At 35.6% G+C, this 26681-nt stretch overlaps 1 protein-coding gene across 2 annotated transcripts in view; it reads right to left on the bottom strand.

Moving 5' to 3' along the window:
* The window catches only part of UVRAG (UV radiation resistance associated), a 330830-nt gene that overhangs the window by 154707 nt on the left and 149442 nt on the right, over positions 1-26681 (bottom strand). For both annotated transcript variants that reach the window (XM_025357265.1, XM_025357266.1), the window contains exons 7-8: positions 23620-23725; positions 5631-5757 (exon numbers count right to left, since the gene is read on the bottom strand). In XM_025357265.1, coding sequence (XP_025213050.1) covers positions 5631-5757; positions 23620-23725 — 233 coding nt within the window. The remainder of the gene's footprint in view (positions 1-5630; positions 5758-23619; positions 23726-26681) is intronic.

Below are 26681 nucleotides of genomic sequence, written 5' to 3'. Positions count from 1 at the left end.
CGCCCGGCTAATTTTTTGTATTTTTTTAGTAGAGACGGGGTTTCACTGTGTTAGCCAGGATGGTCTCGATCTCTTGACCTCGTGATCCGCCCGTCTCGGCCTCCCAAAGAAGAATAAACTTTTTAAACAATGATGAATAAACTCAAAATACACTGTTAAGATGGGAAGAAAAAATATGTTAAGCATATATCTGATAAAGAACATATCCAGAATATAAAAAGAACTCTTACAACTTAGTAATAAGGTTACCATCCACCTCCCTTCCCCACTTTCCAAAAAACAGATGAAAGACCTAAACAGACATTTCATCGGAGGAAAGAGACAGGTAACAGATAAGCACAAGAAAAGATGCTCAGCCACATTAGTTATCAGGGAAATACAAACTAAAACAATGAGAAACCACTACATACCCAGTAACATGGCTAAAATCTAAAATTAATGTTTAGACGTGGATTAAGTGAAACTTTCATATATTGCTTGAAAATGCAAAACAGCTTAGTAGTTTTTTAGAAAGTTAAACACACATTTACTATACCCCAGCAATCCCACACCTAGTTATTAATATTTAACCGACAGAATATACCCACACAAGGGCTTATACTTGAATATCTACTGCAGCTTTATCCACGATAATTCAAAACTGGAAACAAACCCAATGGCCATCAACAGGTAAATGTATAAACAAAATGTATGTACATATAGTGAATACTACGCAGCAATGAAAAGATGAATTCCTGACACAGACAACCACATAAATCCCAAAGCTACTATGCTAAGTGAAAAAAAGCCAGATATAAAAAGTGCATATTGTAAGATTCCATTCATATGAAATGCTAGAAAAGGTAAATGGTATCAGAAAGCACATCAGTAATTGCTAGTGGTCAAACGATGGAGGAAGGAACTGACTACAATGAGGCCAAAAAGCTGTTTACAATGACAGAAATGTTATCGCTGATTGTGGTGGTGGTGGTTACCTGCCTGAATACATTAGTTAAACTCATCAAACTGTGTATTTTAAATAGATTAATTTGATTGTTTGTAAAATATATCTCATTAAAACTGATTTTTAAGAAAATAATAAAAGCAAAGAAATGAAAATTCACATATTGAGCTCTTTATCAATTCATTAAAAGAACAGTTAATGCAGCCGGGCTGCTGGCTCACACCTGTAATCCCAGCACTTCGGAAGTCCGAGGCAGGCGGATCATCCGAGGTCAGGAGTGTGAGACCTGCCTGGCCAACATGGCGAAACCCCATCTCTACTAAAAATACAAAAATTAGCCAGGCGTGGTGGCGGGTGCCTGTAATCCCAGCTACTTGGGATGCTGAGGCAGGAGAATCGCTTGAACCCCGGAGGCGGAGGTTGCAGTAAGCCAAGACCACGCCATTTTACGCCAGTCTGGGAGACAAGAGCGAAACTCCATCTCAAAAAAAAAAAAAAAAAAAAAACAACAGTTAAAGCTGTTAAAATAACAAAATGGGTAAATGATGCACAAGGGTAAACCACAAAATGGGTAAAGGATGCTTATAGTAAACCCTCTATGTAATGGTGAAATATTACAAAACTTTCACTGAGACTGGAAAGGAGAAAAGGATATCCACTGACACTACTTCTATTTAATATTGTACTGGATGTCCCAGACAACACAACAGGTAAGAAAAAAGTTTTAAAGGCATACGTATTAGGAAATGAGAAATAAAAATGCCATCATTTGCAGATGAGATGACTGCACACACAGAAAATTTAAAACAATCTAACCATTATTAGAACTAATTAATAAGTTCCTTGGATATAAAATTAACATACAAAAATCTGGCGTAAGAAGCATGTACGTCATTAGGTAAATTTGAATCAAAACTACGATGAGATACAACGCTATACTCAGTAGGATGGCTACAATTAAAAGGAAAGATAATAACAGATATTGGTAAGAAAATGGGGAGATTGGAACCCTCATATATTGTTGGTAGGAATGTAAAACAGCTGCTGTGGAAAATGGTTGGCAGTCACTCAAAAAGTTAAAAATAGAGTTCCCATATGACCCAGCAATTCCACTTCCAGGTGTACATAACAGGAATGAAAACAAACATCCCTATAAAAAGTTGCATCTGAATGTTCATAAGCAGCTTTATCTGTGATAGACAAAAAGCAGAAACAACCTAAATGTCCAACAACCAATGAATGGATTTTTAAAACGTGACATATTCATATAACTGAATGTATTATTCAGCAGTAAAAATGAAGTAGTGATGCATGATACAACGTGGATGAACCTTACAAATATTATGCTAAACAAATGAAGTTGGTCATAAAAGACCACAACATTGCATGATTCTGTTTACAAAAGAATGTCCAGAAAAGGCAAATCTAGAGAAAGAAGGTAGACTGGTGGTTACTTAGAATTCGCGGAGGGGCAGTGTGGAAGGCGGGACAATCAGATTGTGATGATCACTGCACAACTCTGTGAATAAACTAAGAAAAACTGAATTATACACTTTAAATGGCAAATTATATGCTATGGGAATTAAATCTCAATAAATCTGATTTTTAAATTTTCTGCAATTTTTTATATTTATAACAACTAAATAGTTAAAATCATTACTAATTTTAGTGTAATGAAATGTAATTACAATGCAACTAAATTAGAATGTAAATAAATAACCACAGCAAGACTGCATCTGTAGGGCTGTAACCGTAACATTAACAATTACTAATGTGTCTATAAGGCTTCTGGTGAATTTTTCTTTAAACATAATAAATACCAATGTCACTTTTAAAAAACCAATTAATTGTACATCTATACACCAGAAACTAGTAAAAATAAAATTTAATGATATGTACAATAGTATCATAAAACATCAAAAACTAGAAATAAATTCAATAAATCATGGGAAAGACCCATACGCTATCTTATTTCAATAATGTTTTGCAAAGAAGATCTAATAAACAAAGGCATATATCATTTTCTTGGGATGGAAGCCTCAATATTGTACAGATGTCTATTATCCCCAATTACATTTGACAAATATATTCAATGCAGTTCCATTAAAATCCTAGCAAGTCCCAGCAATGATGTATGACAATTAAGAAAAAATATCCCAGCAAGGTTTTCTTTTCTATGTAGAAATTCACATGAAAATGACATACAGCAAAAATAACCGAGGTAATCTTGAAGAAAACAACTAAGCTGAAGAACTTTAACAGATATCAACACCTATTGTAACATGAAAAAAATTAAAACAGCGAGATAATGGCAAAGGAACAGAAAATAGATCAACAGAACAGAACAGAGGGTTCTTAACAGACTTACAAGCATATGGTCATCTGATTTATGAGAAAAGCAAAACTGCAATGCAATGGAGAAAGGATGATCTTCAGTGAATGGTGCTGGGTCAACTGACTATCAAGATGAAAAAAATAAAATCTCGACTCCTACCTTACATCACATACAAAAAGTAATTCCAGATGAATTCCAGATAAAAACGTAAGAAGTAAAATAGTAAAGCATTTTAAAGAACACATAGAAAAACATCTATAAAATCTTAAAATAGGTAAATATTTCTCCAAATAGACACAAAAAGCTTCATATATCGAAGACTGATAAAATGGAACTTCTGTTCATTTAAAGGTATCATTAAAGAGTGAAATCTCTTTAAAGAGCGAGCCACAAAATGGGAGAATATATTTTTAAGCACATGCCAAATAAAGAACCCATATCCATAATATATAAAGAAATCTTACCAAAAAAACCAGTCAAACCAAATTTCAATTGGCAAAATATTTCAACAGGTATATCACAAAAGAGTGTATCTCAGTCAGCAAGAAGCATATGAAACGTTTATAAAACTTATAACATATGAAAGACTAACTTCATCAGTCTTCAGGAAAATAAAAATTAAAACTGCAAGAGGATATTACAACATATCCAACAGAAAGGCTAAAATGAAAAATACAAATTACCAAATGCGATAAATACAAAATATACAAAAAAAAAAAAAAAAAGAAATTCCTGACAAGGATGTAGGAAGGAGCAATACTGGATGGAGGGGAGATAAATTGGCACAATCATACTGGAAAACTGTTGGACACGATCTACTAAAGCTGAAGATACGTACATTCTCTGACTGTAATTCTACCCCTCAGTTTCTACTCAACTGAAATATCTAAAAATCTTTATTAAGAAACATACGAAAGTTCTTCACTCAGAAACCTAGAAGGTTCATGGAAGCATTAACTATAATGGTACCAAAATGAAAATTACTGAAACCAACGGCAAGAGTAGATAAATACATTCACACTCATATAATGGAATACTATTTGGCATTAAGCATGAATAAACTGCAACAACATGAAGGTAAGAATGACTCTACAAACATAATGTTGAAAAGAGCCACCACATAGTTCAAAATTAGGCAAAACCAATCTGGTTTGAGTCTTGGCAGTGGCTAGTCTGGCTGGAGATGTGGTAAATGGAAGGAGGCCTGAGGAGGCTTCCCAGGTTTTGGGGTCCTGTTTCTTGATTGAGATTCTGCTCACATGGGTGTGTTTGCTTTGTGAAAATTCAAGCTCTGTGTACACAACTTCTCCATAACTTACCATGAGGTTACATCCTGATAAACCCATTGTAAGCTGAAAATATCGTAAGTTGAAAATGTATTTAATACACCTAACCTACTGATCAGGAAACCTTAGCCTAGCTTACTTTAAGGTGTCAGAACACTTACATTAGCTTACAGTTGGGCAAAATCATCTAACACAAAGCTTATTTTATAATACAGCATTGAATACCATACACAGATGAGCATTTTGTAGACTAGATGGGATGTGAAAACATAAAACACAATATCCAAAAAACAGTGGCAACAGAGTACAGTATAGAGTACCAGTTGTTCACCCATATAATCATGTGGCTGACTGGGAGCTGCAGCTCACTGCCGCTGCCTAGCATAGCAAGAAAATATCATACCACATATTGCTAGCCTGGAAAAAGATCAAAATTCAAAATTCATAGTATGGCTTCTACCAAACACATGTAGCTTTTGCACATTATAAAACTGAAAATCGTAAGTTAAGTCATCATTAAATCAAACCATTGTAAGTCCAGGACCATTTGAATACAGATTTGTACACTTGTCTATATGGACTAACTTCAAAATACTTGCAAAAATATTTTTAAAATTGGAGAAAATTCTATCACCATACAATCATGCACTGTATAATGATGTTTTAATCAACAACAAACCACATACATGATGGTGGTCCCATAAAATTATAGTATAGTATTTTTATTCTATGCTTAGATATATTAGATATATAAACACTGACCATTGTGTTATAGTTGCCTACAGTATTCAGTATGGTAACATGCTGTACAAGTTTACAGCCTAAGAGCCATAGGCTATACCATGTAGCCTAGGTGTGTAGTAGGTTACACCATCTGGGCTTGTGTAAGCATACTCTATGATGGCAGCTCAGGAGGAAATCACCAAAGGATGCATTTCTAGAACATCCCTGTCATTAAGTGATGTGTGACTGTATTTACACAAAAATTGACTATTTGAGCTTGTGAAGAAGAAAGGAGAACTACTGAATGTGGAGGTTAGGCTGTTTGTACGGTATTTCCACTCACCTTTGTCCTGTAACGCAATTTGTTGCTTATGCAGTAATGCCACCTCCCGTCCCAAAGCTTTCTTCTGCCGTTCCAGTTCATTTTGAAGCACCAAAATTTTTAACTGCAGGCATTCACTTTTTTTTTTCTAAATAAATAAAATCACAGGTATATTTATGAATATAAATGTCATGACTATGAATAATTATATACTCACAATGTTTAAAAATAAATAATGGTTTAAAGCATTTTAATACTCATCAAACTTATGGAATTCTTGAGTAACTTAATTATCAACACCATCCTTTTAATTAAAATCATATAGAAATAAGCAAAGAATAAGAATAAAAGTAAATCTTAAGTCTGGGGACCCAACAGACACTACACAAAATATCTCAGGTACCTTCCCTGATACCACAATACAGTACAATAAGATTTTTAAAACTTAATAACAAGTAAGTTCTCAGAAAGTTAAATATAGAGGTACCATAAGATCCAGCAATTCCACTTCTAGATATATACCAAGAGAACTGAACACATATCCACACAAAAGCCTGAACACAAATGTTCATAGCAGTATTACTCATAATAGCCAAACAACATAAAAACCCAAATGTCCACCAACTGATGAAAGGATAAATAAAATGTGGCCAATCCATAAAATCAAATATTATTTTGTAATAAAAAGAAATTAAGTACTGATAAATGCTACAACATGGATGAACTCTAAAAACATTATGCTAAGTTAAAGAATTCAGTTTTAAAAGCCCACACACTATATGGCTCCATTTATATGAAATGTCCAGAATAGGCAAGCCCATAGAAACAAAAAGTAGATTTCCACGTTTGCCAAAACAAACCAAGGTGCTCTAACCCCCTGCCTGTTTGAAAGAAGGCCAAGCAGAGGCCTGAGGTTTTCACCCCAGATAGGCAGTAACCAAACGAGTCCCATGTGGTAACTACTGACACCACATGGGGCTACGGGACTTTTACCACCCACCAGAGACTTAAAACATAATGCCCAAAATGTCCAAGTTTCAATCAAAAACCACTTACCACACCGAGAACCAGGAAAATGTCAAAGAAAATGAAAAAGCACAAGCAACAGATGCCAATACTGACATGATAGACGTGTTACAATTATCTGATAAAGACCTAAAAGCAGTCAACATAAAAATGCTTCAATAGCAATTAAAAACATGCTTGAAACAAATGAAAAAGTAGAAAAGAAAAACCTAGAAAGTCTCAGCAAAGAAACAGAAGATACAGAGAACCAAATGGAAATTTTAGAACAAAAAATAACAAAAACTCAGTGAATAGGCTCAACTGCAGAATAGAGGAAACAGAGAAAAGTCTGTGAACAGAATACTGAAACTACCAATTTTAGCAACAGAGAGAAAATAGCCTTTTAAAAAAAAGAACAAAACATCAGGGACCTGTGTAACTATACCAAAGGAGCTAACTCCTGTGTCATCAGAGTACTAGAAAGAAAAGAGAAACAAAGAATGACTGAAAAAGTACTTGAAAAAATAATGGAGCCAGGCAAGGTGGCTCATGCCTGTAATCCCAACGACTCAGTGGCTGAGGCAGGAGGGTCATTCAAGCCTAGGAGTTTAAGGCTGTGGTAAGCTATGATCATGCTATTGTACTTCAGCCTGAGTATCAGAGCAAGATCCTGTCACAAAAAAAAAAAAAAAAAAAAAAAAAAAAGGAAAAGAAAAGAAATAATGGCTTAAAAACTTGCCAAATTAGGGGCAGGCACAGTGGCTCACACGGGTAATCCCAGCACTTTGGGAGGCTGAGGTGGGCAGATCACTCGGGGTCCGGAGTTTGAGACCAGCCTGGCCAACATGGTGAAACCCCGTGTCTACTAAAAATAAAAAAATTAGCCAAGCACGGTAGTAGGCGCCTTTAATCCCAGCTATTCAGGAGGCTGAGGTGGGAAAATCACTTGAACCCGGGAGGTGGAGGTTGCAGTGAGCCAAGATAATGCCACTATACTCCAGCCTGGGCGACAGAGCAAGACTCTATCTAAAAGAATTTAAAAACTTACCAAATTAGGCAGAAGAAAGAAATCTACACATTCAAGAAGCCAGCTAAATCTAAATAGAATAAATCCACTACAGAAAAATCAATGAAACCAACAACTGGTTCTTTGAAAAGGTAAATAAAATTGATAAAACTCTAGTCAGGGCTGGGTCTGTAATCCCAGCACTTTGGGACACTGAGGCAGGCGGATCACCTGAGGTCAGGAGTTTGAGACCAGCCTGGTCAACATGATGAAACCCCATCTCTACTAAAAATACAAAGTGAGCTGGGCATGGTGGCAGGCACCTGTAATCCCAGCTACTTGAGAGGCTGAGGCAGGAGAATTGCTTGATCCTGGGATGTGGAAGTTGCAGTTAGTTGAGGTCACATCACTGCACTCCAGCCTGGGCAACAAGAGTGAAAATCTGTCTCAAAATAATAATAATAATAATAATAATAATAATAATAATAATAAAATTTAAAAAAATTCTAGCCAGACTATTCAAGGAAAAAAGAGAAAAGGCAAAAATTACTAGTATGAAGAAAGAGGGGTTATCACAATTGATCTCACAAACATCAGAAGAATAAAAAAACACTATAAACAACTCTATGCCCAGAAGTTTGGTAACTTAGATGATATAAACCAATTCTTTGAAAGACAATTTACCAAAACTCATAGTAGGAGAAAGAGGTAATAAAGAAATTAGGCCGGATATGGTGGCACATGGCTGTAATCTCACACTTTAGGAAGCCCAGGTGGGAGGACTGCTTGAGCCCAGAAGTTGGAGACCAGCCTAGGCAACATAGTGAAACTCCGTCCATAAAAAATAAAAAAATAACAAAATTGGCTGGATGTGGTGGCATGCATCTGTAGTCCCAGCTACTCAGGAGGCTGAGGTGAAAGGATCACTTGAGCTCAGGAGTTCAAGGCTAGAGTGAGCCACGATTGTGCCACTGTGCTCAGTCTGGGCAACAGAGCAAGACTCTGTCTCAAAAAAAAAAAAAAAAAAAAAAAAAAAAGAAAAAGAAAAAAGAGAGAGAGAGAAATTAAATCAACAATTACTAACCTTCCAAAACAGGAAAAAAAAAAAAAAGGTTCTACTTGGTTTCACAGTGAATTCTACTAAATGTTTAAGTAAGAAACAATATCAGTTCTTCAGAATCTCTTTCAGAAATTAGAAGCTGATGAACACTTTCTAACTCATTCTGTGAAGCCAGCATCACCCTGACACAAAAACCAGACAAAGACACTACAAAATGTTAGCAAATCAAATCCAACAATGTATAAGAATAATTATATAACATGGCAACATGGAATTTATCCCAGGTAGGCAAGGTTGGTTCAACATTCAAAGAGCAATTAATGTAATTCATCACATCAACAGGCTAAGGAAGAAAAAATGATATGATCATACATATTGATAGATACAGAAAAAGCATGTGATAAAACCCAATGATGATTCATGATAAAAACTTTCAGTTAATGAGGAAAAGAGGGGAACTTCCTTAACTGGTAAAGAACATCTACCAAATAATCTACAGCTAACATCATACTTAATAGTAAGAAACTAGATGCTTATCCCTTATGTCTGAAAACAAGACAAGGATGTCACCTTTCACTCCTATTCAACATAGTTATACTTGAAGTCCTAGCTAATGAAATAAGACAAGAAAAAGAAAAAAAAAAGCTACACGTGTTGGGAAAGAAGAAATAAAACGATCTTTGTCTGCAGATAATATTTTTGTCTCTATGTAGAAAATCCAAAAGAATTGACAAACAAAACAAAAAAACACCCTCCTGGAAAAAGTAATTATAGCAAGATTGCAGAATATAGAATTAATATGTATAAAAAGTTAGCTGCCTTCCTGTGTAACAGCAATGAACAAGTGGAATCAAATTATCCAATTATCCATCAAATTATTTTGTTAATATCAAAACTGATTCTGAAGTTTATAGAAAGGCAAAAGACCCAGAATACACAATACAATATTGAAGGAGAAGAACAAAGTTGGAAGACTGACAGTAGCCAATGTCTAGAATTACATAAACTACAGTAATCAAGACAGGGTGGTATGGGTAAAAGAACAGACAAATAGATCAATCAAATGGAACACAGCCTAGAAATATACCCAAACAAATATAGTCAAAGAATATTTGACAAAGAAACAAAAGCAATTCAATGCAGAAAGGATAGTCTTTTCACAAATGATGAAACCACTGGACCGCCACATGCAAAAAATGAAAGGAAAGAAGGAAGAAACAGAGGGAGGGAGGGAGTATCAATCTAGATACAGGCCTGTATCAATCTAGATACAGGCCTTACACCCTTCACAAAAAGTTAACTCAAAACGCATTACAGATCTAAATGTGAAATTTAAAATTATACTTCTAGAAGATAACACAGGAGAAAACACAGAAGACTCTGGGTTTGGAGATAACTTTTTAGATATAACACCAAAAGCAAGATCCACGAAAAAAGAAATTGGTATCTTGGAAATCATTAAAATCTGCCACAGATACTGTGTTAAGAGTAAAGACATGCCACAGACTGGGAGAAAAACTATGCAAAAAACATACCTGATAAAGAACTGGTATCCAAAATATACAAAGAATTCTCATTTAAAAAAAAAAAAATACAGACAGGGTCTCACTATGTTGCTCAAGTGTGATCTACCACTTGGGCCTGGCCTCAAAAAGCTCTTAATATTCAACATTAAGAAAACAAACAACCCTGGCTGGGTGCAGTGGCTCACATCTGTAACACCAGCACGCTGGGAGGCCAAGGCAGGCAGATTATCTCAAGTCAGGAGTTCGAGAGCAGCCTGATCAACACGGCGAAACCCCATCTTTGACAAAATTACAAAAAAAACCTGGCCGGGCACAGTGGTGTGCACCTGTAATCCCAGTTACTTGGGAGGCTGAGGGAGGAAAATTGCTTGAACCTGGGAGGTAGAGGTTTCAGTGAACCAAGATCGTGCCACTGCACTCCAGCCTGGGTGAAAGAGCGAGACTTTGTCTCCAAAAAAAAAAAGAAAACAAACAACCCAATTTAAAAATACAACAAAGAACTGAACAGGTATCTCATCAAAGAAGATATATAGATGGCAAGCATGCCATCTATAAGATGCTTAACATCATAAGTCATTAGGAAATTGCAAGTTAAAACAACAATGTGATATGACTACATACCCATTAGAATAAAATCGAAAACTCTCACACCACCAAATGCTGGCAAAGATATGGAACAACACGAACTGTCATTCACTGAAGGTGGGAATGCAAAATGGTACAGCCACTTTGGCAGATAGTCTGGCAGTTTCTTACAAAGCTAAAATAGGCTTCCTATACAATCTAGCAATCATACTCTCATATATTAACCTGGATATTGAAAACTTACGTTTACACAAAAACCTACACACAAATGTCTACAACAACTTTATTCATAATTGCCAAAACTTGGAAGCAACCAAGATATACTTCAATAAGTCAACAGATAAACTGTGGTATATATACAATGGAGTATTATTCAGTGATAAAAAGAAATGAGCTATCAACCCATCAAAAGACAGAGAAATCATAAATGCATATTGCTAAATGAAAGAAGCCAGTCTGAAAAAGCTACATACTGTATGATTCCTACTGTATGAAATTCTGGAAAAGGCAAAATTATAGAGACAGCAAAAAGATCAGTCACCAGGGGAGGGAGAAAAGGATGAACACGTGGAGGATAGGATATTTTTAGGGCAATGAAACTATTCTGTTTGATGCTGTATAGATACATAACACAATACATTTGTCAAAACTCATAGAACTGTGTAACATAAAGGGTAAACCCTAATGTAAACTATAGACTTTAGTTAATAATAATGTATTAATATTAATTAACCAATGTAACAAATGTACCACACTAGTACAAGATGTTATAACAGAAGAAATTGGGGATGGGGTGGGTTATATGGGAAGTCTGTACTTTCTGCCTAATTTTTCTATGAATCTAAAACTACCTTGAAAAAGAAAGTTTATTTTTAAGTCATATTAAAAATCAATTTTAATGAATACACATTTAATAAAACAAAATTCCTGACCCATTCTACCAGCCAGAGATACAATTAAACTTGTTTGTTAACTTATGTTTCCATATAAATATTACATCAAACCACTGCTTAAACTTTACCCAGCCTCTTTTTTGCTCCAAAAGCCTTGCCTGAATTTACCTCCAGATACAAATCTGAAATTTTGTCCCCAAAATGAGTATGTATGTGCCTGAATATGTGTGCCTACACACACAATTACTGCACTGTGAATGTGTATGTCCTTCTCTCCTGGTCTTTATCAGTGTCACTAATATACTTTTCATGATTTTCCATGACATAAACCTTAAGCAAACAGCAAATTGGTTATAGCTAGTAAATTTTTATCTCCTTCCTAAGGTATAAACAATTAAAATTGTAACTACAAAACTCATCCATTAAATACATAGGTTACCAGGATCCAGGATAAGCTGATAGAAAACTTTAAAAGGAAAAGGTTAGTATCTTGATTTGACTCACAAACAGTGAGGAAGCCTGGGAACTCAGTGAGATGCATCATGCTATGGCCTTGTTAAAGCAACGGGCATGGAAAATGATTTTTGGCAATGTGTTAAAAGTACTTACAGCAATCATTTCTCACCCAAGATGCTTTCTTACTCATCCCTGAAATACTGATTCTAAACAGATGGTATGATCATCTGTTAAAGACATTCAAGCTGAGAAAACAGCAGAAAAACTTATTTCCAATCACTATTACATTTAGCTTGAAAGGTCTATGAAATATGGCTTTACAAAGAATGTTCCTAAACAAACCAAACATTAATAAAGGCCCTACTACATGCTTCTAAATGAATGAGAAATGGTCTCTACTTTCTGTGAATTTAGGTCTACTGTAGATAAAAGCCATTTTGCCCTGCCGGCCCACTGTAAAAACAGAAACCAAAAGTCCACAACGTTCTAAGATCCAGAAGCAATCGAAGTGTCTATCAATAAATGAATGGGTAAACAAAATATGGTACATACAAACAATGAAATACTATTCAGCTTTAATCAGGAAGGAAATTTCTGCAATATGCTACACCATGGATGAATCTTGAGGACATTATGCTAAGTGAAACTGCCAGCCATAAAAGGGTATATACCGCATGATTCCACTTATATGAGTTCCTTATAGGGTACAGTCAAAGTCACAGAGACAAAAAGTAGAATGGTCGTTGCAAGGGGCTGGGAGTAGAGGGAAGCGAGGAGTTAGTGTTTAATGGGTACAGTTTCAGTTTAAAAGACTTCTGGAGATGGATGGTGATGATGGTTCCATGACATTTTGAAGGTATTTAATACCACCGGGCTGTACATTTAAAAATGAAATGAGATCATAAATCTTAATATGTATTATAAAAATAATTAGAAAAAAAGTCAATGAGCTTGTTTATTATGAAAGAAAAAGGAATGAAGAAACAATCTGAGTTTTCTTTAGCAATGTAATAGTATAATCAAGAAGCCTAAGGTGTTCTTACATCACTGAAGAAAAAGGTAAAATCTTTAGGAAGCAATCTTTTCCCACAAAGAGTGAGGTATTCAACTTCCTTAACTTGAATTTTTCCACAAAATACGTAAATTGAATTCTACCTGGGCAGAGAAAGAAAATACAGAAAAAGAAAAGCAAATCTTCAGAAAACACAGGGATATGCCTGGCTAGGAGGATAATCTGCTCTATTCCAGGGTACATACTGAGATATGTTTTCTAGATTTAAAGAACTAAGGTTACAAGTTAATCTAAATACTACATTAATATGGGAAGGCATGTATGTGTATAGTGTTTGTGTTATGGTCCATGTTCAGAAACTGGCTCATTTACAGAAATATATCAAGACATTCAAAACCAGAATTGTTGGCTCCAATTTCTGATGAGTAAACAAACTCATGTGGGATCTAGTTCTGCTTCCTTTCTAATGCATCAAAGACGAATTGCTCAAAGATCTTAATGTTCCATAATCTTCTAATGAGTTTCAGTGTTCTATTTATCTGTTTACTCCAAGTGTAATGTCACACATATATCTCCAATAGATTACTTTTAATTAGATTTTAGTGTTTCTATACAACACTATATGTGAACTGAAAATCACAGATACACACATTCCTATTTATGAGTCGTTGCCAAAAAAAATGGGAAATGTTAAACATTCATTTCAGAAAGATGACTAACGTATAAATAACACATTATACGTTGAGTATGCCAAATCTGAAAATCTGAAGTTCAAAACGCTACAAAATCTGAAACTTTCTGAGCACCAACATGACACTCAAGGAAAATGCTCATTGGGGTGTTTTGGATTTTGTATTTTTGATATGAGATGTTCTCTTAGTAACGGAACAAATGTCTTCACATTGATGATATTGGAGTTAAAACTTTTTGCCTTAGGGAAAAAGTTCCTAAAGCATGTTCCTGGGAATCGTGAGGGTTCCTGACATCTTCACAGACTCTTGTAAGATAAAATATAATAGCATAATACTAAGCTGTATGCCTCTTTTCCACTCTCATTTTCTCATAAGTCTATGATGGAGTTTACCAGAATCTGCAAGACTTATGATATTGCAACAGATTCACTGCAGAAGCAGATGTGAAAATCCAGGTGTCTTTTATTAGGCTAGACATAAGCTTAATAGAGTTAAATTCACAAAATATTTAAGCAATGCAATGCTAATTAAACCTTTTGTTCAGAAAAATATGCTTATTTTTCACAAAAAGGTATTGCTGAATTCTTTGAGATTTTTAAGAGTATAAAGGGGTCTTGAGACCAAAAACTTTGAGAATTGACAGCTTAGGGTATATTTTATCTTCATCTATAGTAATTTAAACCCCCCAAAATTGAAAATAATTAACAATCAGAAAAAAGTTTTTAAAACTGTGGCAGCTGTCCCAAAACTTAACACATTTGCTTTTAAATGTCATTTACAGGTTGTTTCTACTGCACCTACACCTAGTCAACCACTAAGAAAAGGAAAAGATTTCCTTAGAAAATATTTCCAATCAATTAATTTCATAGACTTAGCAATAACAGGCTTAGAACCCGGGTTTAGCCAGGAGGGATACAGCAAAAATATGTAACAATAAAATGTACAGGAACTCTGCTTCTGGTGTAAAAGAATAAGTATGCAACAAATTGGTCCTCTCATAGAAGATACAGACTATGGATAACAGATATAGACTATGGAAAAAATACAAAAATCACTACTTGAAGGTTCTTGAGAATGATCAATGGCAGGCATATTTTGGAGTTGAGTCAGAACTTGGCATAAACAACCAATAAAATGAAATTCCCCTTTTCTGTGGCTTTTCCCTGAGGGTGGCTGCAAACTCCAAAAGAAAGTCAACTTTCTTTCTGACCAGAGGAACCAGGGAAAAATGGTCAGGCAATCAAGAGTGCAAGAATAGAGGAAGGCAGAGAATGGGCACCCTAGATTCTATTTAAATTCAACCTAAGTCTCTTAAGTCCTATACTACACATGCATGAGACAAACAGAAAGAAGCTTGTGCCTAAGGGTAAAAGAACTACACTGAAATCTGAGCCAATGTTCATTGCAGGCATGACAGTTTGAGCCTAACCAAGTTAACTATCTGCTAAAATAAAAACATCAACATTTTTTGGAACAAAGTAACAAAATCCAGAGATTTCCACCAAATTACATTCACAATGTCCAAGATACTATGCAGTATTACCTAATATATGAAGAGTCAAGAAAATGTGACTCACTCTCTAGGGAGGAGAAAACCAACAGATGCCAACCCCAAGATGATCCAGATGTTAGGATTACCAAAAACTTTAAAGCCACTCTCACAAATATGTCAACAAAAATTGAAATATTCTTATAGTGAATAAAAGGATGTGAAATATCAGCAGAGAACTAGAAAATATTTAAAAGGTCCAGATTTCTGCTCCTGGGCAAGATGGAATAGGAAAAAAAGAACACTGCCCAACTAATTTTACCAGGCTACCATAATCCTACTACCAAAATCCGAAAAGGCAATTCAAAACATTGTATCACAACATCCCTAATAAATACAGGTGCAAAATTTCTTAAATTATTACCAAAGCAAACCCAAGACAATATGAAGGAAAAAAATTTATAAGAACAAATCCAACAAAACACAGAAATAATTATATATTATAATCAATGTAGGTTTATTGCAGAAATGCAATGTTAAACATTTGAAAATAAACCAATAAGAGAATAAAGAAAAAAACCATATGATCATTTCAATGGATATAGAAAAACCATCTGACAAAATTCAATGTCTATTCATGATAAAAACTCTCAGAAATTAGGAATAAGAGGAACTTCCTAAAATTAATGAAGGGCATTCCTAGTACTATATTTAATAGAGAAACGATGAATGGTTTCTCCCTAAAACCAGTAACAAGGTGAGGATTCCTGTTCTAACTACTTTTTTGTCCAACACTCTAATGGATGAAAATCAAATAAAGGGCATAAAACTCTACAAGTTTGCCGTTATGATTGTTTACACAGAAAATCCCAAAAAACTATAAATAACTAGCATAATGAATAAGTTAATAAAACAAGATTGTAATACAGAAGATTAATAAGTTAAAATTAATTGTATTCTTACATACTAGCAGCAAACGAATGAGAAATAAAAATTCAAAAACAGTTCCACTTGTAATAATGCCTCCCCTGCCAAAAAACTCCCATAAAACACTTAAGAATAACTCTAACAAAAGATGTCCAAAATCTCTACAGTGAAAGCTACAACATTATAAAGAGAATCAGAGAGAAATCTAAGTAAAAGAGATATACACGATGTTCAGGGACTGAAAGACCTAATATTGTTAAGACAGCAATTCTCCATAATTTTATCTACAGCTTCTTATCAAAATTCCAGCAGGCCTTTTTTTTGTGTGTGTAGGAATTGACAAACTGATTCTCAAATTAACTTGGAAATATAAAGAACCCAGAAAAACCACAGAAGTCTAAAAAAAAAAAAAACAAAGTTGGAAGATTTACCCGGTCAAGTTTTAAGATGACAAATCTACAATAATAAGTGAGTTGGCTATTGGGGAAATACAGACATATAGATCAATGGAACAGAATAGAAAATCCAGAAATAGATGTACACATATATGATCAATTGATTTTGAACAAACATGTCAAGGCAATTAAATGAGGAATGAAAAGACTATTCAATAAATGATGCTAATCATGATATCCAATGATGGATATCAACTGGATATCCATGCAGGGGGAAAAAATTATCCTTATGTGATACAAAACAATGAACTACAGAACTATAAGAGAGGTGGATTGGAGATGTACATGGAAAGCCCAAAACTATTAAACTGTTAGAACAAAACATAGGAGAAAATTCCTGTGACCTTGGGTTACGCAAATATTTCTAACACAAAAATCCCTGAACACAAAAAATTAAATTAAAATTAAATACGTTGGATTTCATCAAACTTCAAAACTTTTGCTCTTTAGAAAATACTGTTAAGAATACAAAAAGGCAAGACACAGACCGAAAAGAAAGTATTCCCAACATACAAAACAGAAAAAGGATTTGTATACAGAAACACACACATATACTTACAAACCAAAAATAAGAAGACAAAAATCTGAATTAAAAATGAAAAAAGACTGGTTGGGTACGGTGGCTCACACCTGTAATCCCAGCACCTTGGGAGGCCAAGGTGGGCAGATCACAAGGTCAGGAGATTGAGACCATCTTGGCTAACATGGTGAAACCCCATCTCTACTAAAAATACAAAAAAAAAAAAAAAAAAAGTTAGCTGGGTATGGTGGCGGGCGCCTGTAGTCCCAGCTACTTGGGAGGCTGAGGCAGGAGAATGGTGTGAACCCGGGAGGCGGAGCTTGCAGTGAGCCCAGATCGTGCTACTGTACTCCAGCCTGGGCAACAGAGTGAGACTCCATTTCAATAAAAAAGAGAAAAGACTTCGGGAGGCTGAAGCAGGAGGATTGCTTGAGGTCAGGAGTTTGAGGCCAGCCTGAGAAATACAGCAAGTCTGCCTCTACAAAAAATAGAAAATTATCTGGGCAGGTGGCTACTCAGGAGGCTGAGGCAGGACAACTTGAGCCTAGGAGTTTGATGCTGCAGTGAGCAATGATCGTGCCACTGCACTCTAGCCTGGGTGACAGAGCAAGACCTTATTTCCTTAAAGAAGACAGCAGGAGCAAGAGAGAACAAATCTGAAACTACTTTACACGTATACTAGGACTGAACAAATGAGTACATAAATGACAGATAATGGGAGCCAGGTTTCTCACTATCAGAAAAAGATAATACAAATAAACAACATGAAGGGGACAGCTAGAAAGCACTTTGTGGTATTAAAGTATAAATGATTAGTATTAACTTTTCTTTTCTTTTTTTTTTTTTTTTTTTTTTTTTGTGAGACGGAGTCTCACTCTGTCGCCCAGGCTGTAGTACAGTGGTGCGATCTCGGCTCACTACAACCTCAGGCTCCCAGACTCAAGTGATTATCCTGCCTCAGCCTCCCGAGTAGCTGGGACTACAGGTGCCTACCACCACGCCCAGGTAATTTTTTTAAATGTATTTTTAGTAGAGTGGGGTTTCACCGTGTTAGCCAGGATGGTCTCTATCTCCTGACCTTGTGTTCCGCCCACCTCGGCTTCCCAAAGTGCTGGAATTATAGGCATGAGCCACCATGCCCGGCCCCAACTCATTTTAATACATAGACAGAGAGATAGAAACATGTGCATACATAGCTCTGTCCACTGAGAGATCCTAGAAGCAATCCAGTGGCAACAAGCCCACATCTTGTTTAATATCATTATTTAATATTTGATATTAAATTTAATATTTTAATATTAAATTTAATTTTTAATTAAAATATTAAATCATTTAATATTTTAATTAAATTAACATTTAATATTTGTTTAATATCATTATTAAACAAAAGGAACAGGGCTCTTGGAGAAATGGCTAATTCTAGGGCTGGGATGGGGAAAACACAAGATGAGACTGGATCATATAGCGCCAAGGAGTAAGGAAGTCTTTTAAAAACGAACAAAGAGATAGGGGTGTATCAAAAGGACGTAAGAGCCAACTGGAAAGATCTCTCAATGGCCAAATCCAAAACTGAACAAGAAAATAAATAATATAGTACTGGATTGTAATCCAAAGTATAAAATAAACATGCATGAGCCCACACTAGCAAGTCATTAAATAAACAAATAAGTGGTGGGAGAAGAGACACATTTTCCTCTCAAAGAATTTCAAATAATATATGTACATATTCCTCCATCCAGGAGGTGGAATTTAATTCCCTTCCTCTTGATTGTAGGCTAACTAAGTAACTTGCTTTCAAAAAACAGAGTATAGAAAGGGAACTTTGTATTGGAGAAACCTGGGAGATACTACCTTAACCAAAAGACCGAGGTTTACATCAACAGTGATTAGTCAGTGATTTTAAAAAGGAAAACAGAGAAACACATAGATCGGAGAAGACTAGGAAAAAATGATGACTAAATCCAATGTGGTTTCCTGGACTAAATACTGAAACAAAAATAGGCATCAGAACCCAGTCAATCAACAGAAAAACATCAGACAAATCCTAATTAAGGAATATTCTGTAAAATAACTGCCCCATCAAAGCCCTCAAAACTGTCAGGGTCATCAAAAATAAGAAAAGTCTGAAAGATTTTCAAAACCATGAAGAATCTAGGGAAGTATGATTACTATTACTATATGCAGTATATTTTCCTGGATAGGATTATGGAATAGAAAAAGGACATTAGTTAAAAGCTGGGGAAAAAAAAACCTGAACCTTGGTTCCATGGACCTTGGTTAACAATAATTTATCAATATAGGTTCATCAATTGTAACAAATGTACCACATTAAGGCAAGATATTAATAATAGGAGAAATTGGGTGTGGTACATACAGGGTAAGTCCCTGTACTATCTTTGTGATAATTCTATCAATCCAAAACTCTTCTAAAATTCAAAGTTTATTTATTTTCAAAAAGACATTAATGGCAACACTGGTGAAATGTGAATAAAATCCATAGTTAATAATATCATATCAATGTCCTTTTTTTTAATTAACCATGCACCATGTCAAACGTACCATGGTTATGTAAGATGTTAACATTAGAGAAACCAGATGAAAGGTATGTGGGAACTCTCTGAATTATCTTGGCAAGTCTCCTATAAATCTAAAATAAAGAGTTTATTTTTAGTGGGCAAAAATATTTTAACTGATACTTCTTTCTTCTTCTTTTTTTTTTTTTTTTTTTTTTTTTTGAGATGGAGTCTCACTCTGTCACCCAGGCTGGAGTGCAGTGGCGCAATTTTGGCTCACTGCAACCTCTGCCTCCCGGGTTCAAGTGATTCTCCTGCCTCGGCCTCCCAAGTGGCTGGGACTACAGATGCACGCCACCATGCCCAGCTAATTTTTTCTACTTTTATTAGAAACAGGATTTCACCATATGGGCCAAGCTGATCTCGAACTCCTGACCTAGTGAACCACCTGCCTTGGCCTCCCAAATTGCTGGGATTACAGGCACGGGCCACTAAACTGATAATTCTTAAAAGATGCATGCATATCCAATAGGATATGAAAAAATGCTCATCATGGAAATACGATTCAGAACAAAAAGAGAAAATGCTATATAAGTGCTACAATAGCTAAAATGTAAAAAGACTGACCTCTTAAATGAAGTGGACAAACGCTTGAAAGACACAAGCTACCAAAGTTCATGCAAAAGGTAAATTATTAAAGAAACTTAATTCCCAGATCAAAAACCTTCCCACAAAAAAACCTCCAGACCCAGATGGCTTCAATGTAAATTCTACCTAACATTCCCATTCCACACGTATTCTTCCTGAAAACAAAAAGGGGGAAAACACTTTCCAAAAGTGAGTTGAGGCCAACGTCACCCTGACAACAAAATGAGACAAAGAGATTACAAGAAAACAAACTACAGACCAACATTCTTTATAAATACATACACACAATTTCTTTAAAATTTTTTAACAAATTAAATCCAATAATAAGTGTTAAAAAGTAATTCACCATGACCAAGAGGGCTCTCCCCAGGAATGCAAAGTTGGGTTAACATTAAAAAATCAACCGGCCGGGCACAGTGGCTCACACCTGTAATCCCAGCACTTTGGGAGGCCAAGACGGCCGGATCACGAGGTCAGGAGATCGAGACCATCCTGGCTAACACGGTGAAACCCCGTCTCTACTAAAAAGACAATCAGCTGGGCGTGGTGGTGGGCGCCTGTAGTCCCAGCTACTCAGGAGGCTGAGACAGGAGAATGGCGTGAACCCGGGAGGCGGAGCTTGCAGTGAGCTGAGATCGTGCCACTGCACGCCAACCTGGGGGACAGAGCAAGACTCCGTCTCAAAAAAAAAAAAAAAATCAACCAATGTATTTCACCATAATACCAGAAGACAAAAAACATACATTTATCTAAACAGATAACGGGAAAGGAATTTGACAAAATCTGAAACAAACTGTGCGTGATGGTACACGCCTATAATCCCAGCTACTCGGGAGGCTCAGGTGAGAGGACCACATGAGGCCAGGAGTTCAAGAGTAGTCCGGGCAACACAGTGAGATCTCACCTTGAAACAAACAAAAAAATTATAAAACGTAAGTAAAAATTCAAAATGACAACAGCAGAAATTTCATAAATATAATTAAATGCCAAAAAACATTAGGCATTCATGTAATGTGAGAAGATGCCAAATTTTTGAAAGTCACCAAGTATGAACCCAATTTCTTATAACACAGTTAATCACACGTGGTCTTGGAAGGTAATCCGATTTCTTTCAACATCAAATATGCCTTCTTGCTTGAATTTTTACTTAGATTAAAATGAAAATTATTTCTTAAATATTGGAAATGGATGGGTTGGAATACAATGGCCATGGGCCAAGTTGAAAAGTAAATGAGTAAAAGACAAATAGTAAAGTTTTCTAATATGCTACAGGTAAACCTTAAAGTGACTCACTAATTAACATGTAGATGGCATTATTCTCTAACATTCTCTAAAAGGAAACAAGTAAACCAAATTATCTGTCTCTATGTCAAATGATTGTGGGAAAGCTGTTTCCCTTCTTTAAGCTTCATTTTACCGTCCTATTTTAAGAGGACATTATGCTAGATTCATTCTTAAATTCAACAAATACTTACTAAGCACCTACTGTGCGGCAAACACTTTTCTAGATGCTGGAAATACACCAATGTAAAAAAAAAGAAGAATAAAAAAAAAAGAGAGAGAGAGAGAGACAAAAATCCCTCGCCTTACAGAGTTTAGAGAGATAGAAAATTATGCAAAATATGTATCATGGTAAATGATAATGAATATTACAGGGAACAATAAAGTAGGAAAAGGGACAGAATGTACTGAGGGGGCTATAGTTTTGAATGGGGTTATTAGGGAACTAGATGATTTCTAGGTTCACGTTCAGTTCAAAAATTCAGTGATTTTTCTTCTGTGTTGACTAGGCAGCATAAAAACACACAGTGAACCTCTGAACTTGACCTCTTTAAACTCACACATTCTGTTACCTTGCTCTGTGTCACCACTTATATTCTTTTAAAAACAGGATTAAAAATACATTTTTCCACACTGAGATAAAGCATATGCTGTCATTTAATGAAACAAGTATTTAACAGTCTTGCCTTGGGAGAGGAAAACAAAAATAAAACCTAGCAATTTTCCCCAAAGGTTCTAAAAATCCAGCATTCTTATACACTACAGAAAGAATTAAAATCAGTGATTTTTCGTCGCCCTTCAATAGTCTGAAATTTAGTCTTCTGCTGGGGCTAAGTTACAACAAGAGGTGGTTTAACAGCATCTTTGAAATGGAAGATGCTTTTATAGACAAGGAAAGTCACGTGAATAATAAGAATTACTACTACACCTATTGCAGCTACCCTATTTTGTATGTTTGCTACCTGCCAAGTATAGCACTAGCTATAAAATCAGCAACTGTATACAGTTTGAACTAACATATTAATTTCAAATTCCATGAGAGGGAAGTTTCTGTAAGGTTAAGTGCATTGCTGCTTTTCCACACTTCTACTATATGATTATCTTCGGCAGATCTTCAAGGCAACAAAAAGCTTTCATTTGGGGATGTAAAGGCCCTCTGCTAAGCTAAGACGGGTGTAAATGACAATAGGAAGATGCCTATCTGTGATAATGAGTTCACACAAACAAATATTTAAATAATTTTATCTAGAACTTAATTTGAAGATCTGAATTTTATTTTAAGTCCAAACCACAGCACAAAGTTCCTCAAAAGCTATTCCTACTCAAATGGCTTTAAAAAAAAAGCTCAGTTTATTAGCCATACCCACTACTGTGCTTACAAAAACACAATATTCATTACAAAATAGACATTTTTTCCACTCCACTAGGAAAAACAACTCAAAATTATATTAATATCTTCAATCTGCCCGTTTGGGTTAGGATTTCTGTTTCTTTGGAAATGGCTCCTTAATAAGAGTTTTCCCACAAGAGATCACTGTTCACAAACCAGACTTATTTTGCTCAGTCCAAATACTTTTTAAATTCATCTTTTAAAAGTAGATTAGCTCCCATAGTTTATTTTTTTTCCTCCTGGCAGCTATTTTTCATTCACTATATAATTCATGTTTAGAGTTCACATTAATAAAACTGCCTGTTAATTATCTTCTAAGTAATTTTATGTAATATAAAGTTTCATCTAGCAGAATAAAGCAGGCACTTTGCGTGTTACACTATTAGCAGATGGGAAAGTTTATTTCCAACATTTAAATGCCAATAGAACTCTCAGTAGAACATTAATAAGATAAAAACTATCTAAAGGGTTTTTTAAAATTAACCCTAGAAGAATATGATACTCTCCTTTAGAAAACAAGAAGTGTAAACAGGTAAATACATAAAAACCTACCAGCTCATTGCTTGTAGATGTGAGTCTTAGTTTTTCTTCAATTTCCTTCCCAATTTTCTGAACAGTTACCTGAGTCTGTTTAATTGCACACTGGGCTCTATGAAGCCTAGAAATATAAGTTATAGAAAAATGTAAATGAGTTGACAGTAAACTCAACAAAGAGCCTCAGATATAAATGACAAACCTTGAGGATACAAAGATTTAATAATGAACCCAATTTATTTAATTATCTAGCATATTCACAATGAAATAACAAGGAATACAATAAATCCTAAAACATTAAAGCTCTAAAACACCCTTTTTATACCTGCCTGCCTGCCTCTGATGTATTGTCAGGTAAGATGAAGAACTCAAAGGAGTCGGGAAGAGCCCTGAGAAAGTAATATAGTAAAATCCTATCATTTTACAGATATGGAAACTGAGGCCCAGTGAAATTAAGTGGATTGCTAAAGTCACCGAGAGAGTATCACCATTATCAAAGGCGACTATTACTTCTAGGTATCCATAAAGAAAAAAGGAATTCACAGTAATCCCAGCTGAGAAGGTTGAATCAAAGCAGATAGCACTCTCAAAGAGATAAGAAAAAACCAAAAGATGATAGAAAAGACAAATAGGAGGAATTAAATACTTGGCCAGGTTCAAACTAGCAACTGCATTTTCAGTAAGGTCTCTTTCAAGGAGCACTGAAAATATTAAGAGCTATTTTTATTTTTAAGTTATGGTTTTGTGTTTTTCCTTCTTGGTCTCTTTATCTTTATTTTAATTTAATTTTATTTTGAGACAGGGTGTCACTCTGTCGCCCAGGCTGGAGTACAGTGGTGCAAACACGGCTTACTGCAGGCTTGACCTCCCAGGCTCCAGTGATTCTCCTACCTCAGGCCCCTAGATAGCTGGGACTACGGGCATGCAAAACCACGCCTGGCTAATTTTTGTGTTTTTTGCAGAGATGAGGTTTCACCATGTTGCCCAGACTGGTCTCAAACTCTGTGTTCAAGCAATCTGCCCGCCTCTCAAAGTATTAGGATTACAGCACTATGCCACTGCGCCTGGTTTCTTTATCTTTAAATATAGCTCATGTATTTCTTATACATTTCCATACCAAATGGTCAAACTGTCTTTATTTGTAGATGACATAATTGTCATGTGGAAAATCATCAGAAATCTACAAAACAAACACTAAAATTAATAAGTTAATTTAGCAAGGTCATGGGATATAAGGTCAATATACAAAAAAAAAAAAACCAATGATATTTCTGTATGTAGGCATACCTCACTTTACTGCACTTTGCTTTATTGTGCTTCATAGATATTGCTTTAAAAAAATAAACAAATTGAAGGTTTTTGACAACCCTGAGTCAATCAAGTCTACTGGAGCCATTTTTCCAACAGCATGTACTCACTTCATGTCTCTGTCACATTTTGGTAATTCTCACAATATCTCAAACTTTATCATTATTATTATATCTGCTATGGTGATCTGTGATCAGTGATCTTTGGTGTTGCTATTATAATTATTTTGGAGCACCATGAGCCGCACCCATATAAGATAGTGAACTTTATTGATAAATGTTGTGTGTTCTGACTGCTCCACTAATTGGCCATTCCCAGTCTCTCTTCCTCGCCTTGGGCCTCCATATTCCCTGAGACACAACAATAATGAAATTGGGTCAAGCCTTACAGTGGCCTCTAAGTGTTCAAGTGAAAAGAACAGTCCTACATCTCTCACTTTAAATCAAAAACTAGAAATGACAAAGCTTAGTGAGGAAGGGATGTGAAAAGCCAAGATAAGCCAAAAGCTAGGCCTCTTGCATGAAACAGTCAGCCAAGCTGTGAATGCAAAGGAAAAGTCCTTGAAGGAAATTAAAAGTGCTACTCCGGTGAACACGTGAATGATAAAGTAAAACAGCCTTATTGCTGATGCGGAAAGAGTTTTACTAGTCTGGATAGAAGATCAAACCAGCCACAACATTCTCTTAACCCAAAGCCTAATTCAGAGCAAGGACCTAACTCTCTTCAAATTTTTGAAGGCTGAGAGAGGTAAGGAAGCTGCAGAAGAAAAGTTGGAAGACAGCAGAGATTGGTTTATGAGGTTTAAGGAAAGAAGCCATCTCTAGAACATCGACGTGTAAGGTGAGGCAGGAAGTGCTAATGGAGAAGCTGCAATAAGTTACTCGGTAGCTCTAGCTAAGATCATCAGTGAAGGTGGTTATACTAAACAACAGGTTTTCAACATAGATGAAACAGTCTTCTGTTGAAAGAAGATGCCATCTAGGACTTTCATAGCTAGAGAGGAGAAGTCAATGCTTGGCTTCAAAGCTTCAAAGGACAGGCTGACTCTCTTATTAGGGGTTAATGTACCTGCTGATTTTAAGTTGAAGCTAATGCTCATTTACAACTCTGAAGATCCTGGGGCCCTTAAGAATTATGCTAACTCTACTCTGCCTGTGTTCTATAAATGGTACATCAAAGCCTGGATGACAGTGCATCTGTTTACAGCACTGTTTTACGAATATTTTAGGACTCTTGAGACTTAATGCTTAGAAAAAAAGATTTCTTTCAAAATATTACTGTTCATTGGCAATGCACCTGGTCACCCCAGAGTGCTGATGGGCATGTACAAGGAGATTAATGTTTTCACGTCTGCCAACACATTATCTATTCTGTAGCCCATGGATGAAGGAGGCATTCCAACTTTCAAGTATTATTATTTAAGAAATACATTCATAAGGCTAGAGTTTCCATAGATAATTCATTCTTCTAGTGGATCTGGGCAAAATCAATGGAAAACATTTTGGAAAGGATTCACCATTCTGAATGCCATTCAGAACATTCATGATTCATGGGAGTAGGTAAAAATATCAACATTAACAGGAGATTGGAAGAAGCTGATTCCAGCCCTCATGGATGACTTTGAGGGGTTCAAGACTTCAGTGGCGGAAGTAACTGCAGACATGGTTTTAATAGCAAGAGAATTAGAATTATAAGTGGAGCCTGAAGGTATGACTGAATTGCTGTGATCTCATGATCAAACTTGATTGGATGAGGAGTTACTTTTTATAGTT

The sequence above is a fragment of the Theropithecus gelada genome, chromosome 14, assembly GCF_003255815.1.
Source record: "Theropithecus gelada isolate Dixy chromosome 14, Tgel_1.0, whole genome shotgun sequence".
Classification (NCBI taxonomy): domain Eukaryota; kingdom Metazoa; phylum Chordata; class Mammalia; order Primates; family Cercopithecidae; genus Theropithecus; species Theropithecus gelada.
Note: the sequence above shows the minus strand (reverse complement) of the source record. Positions and strands in the feature narration are given on the sequence as shown.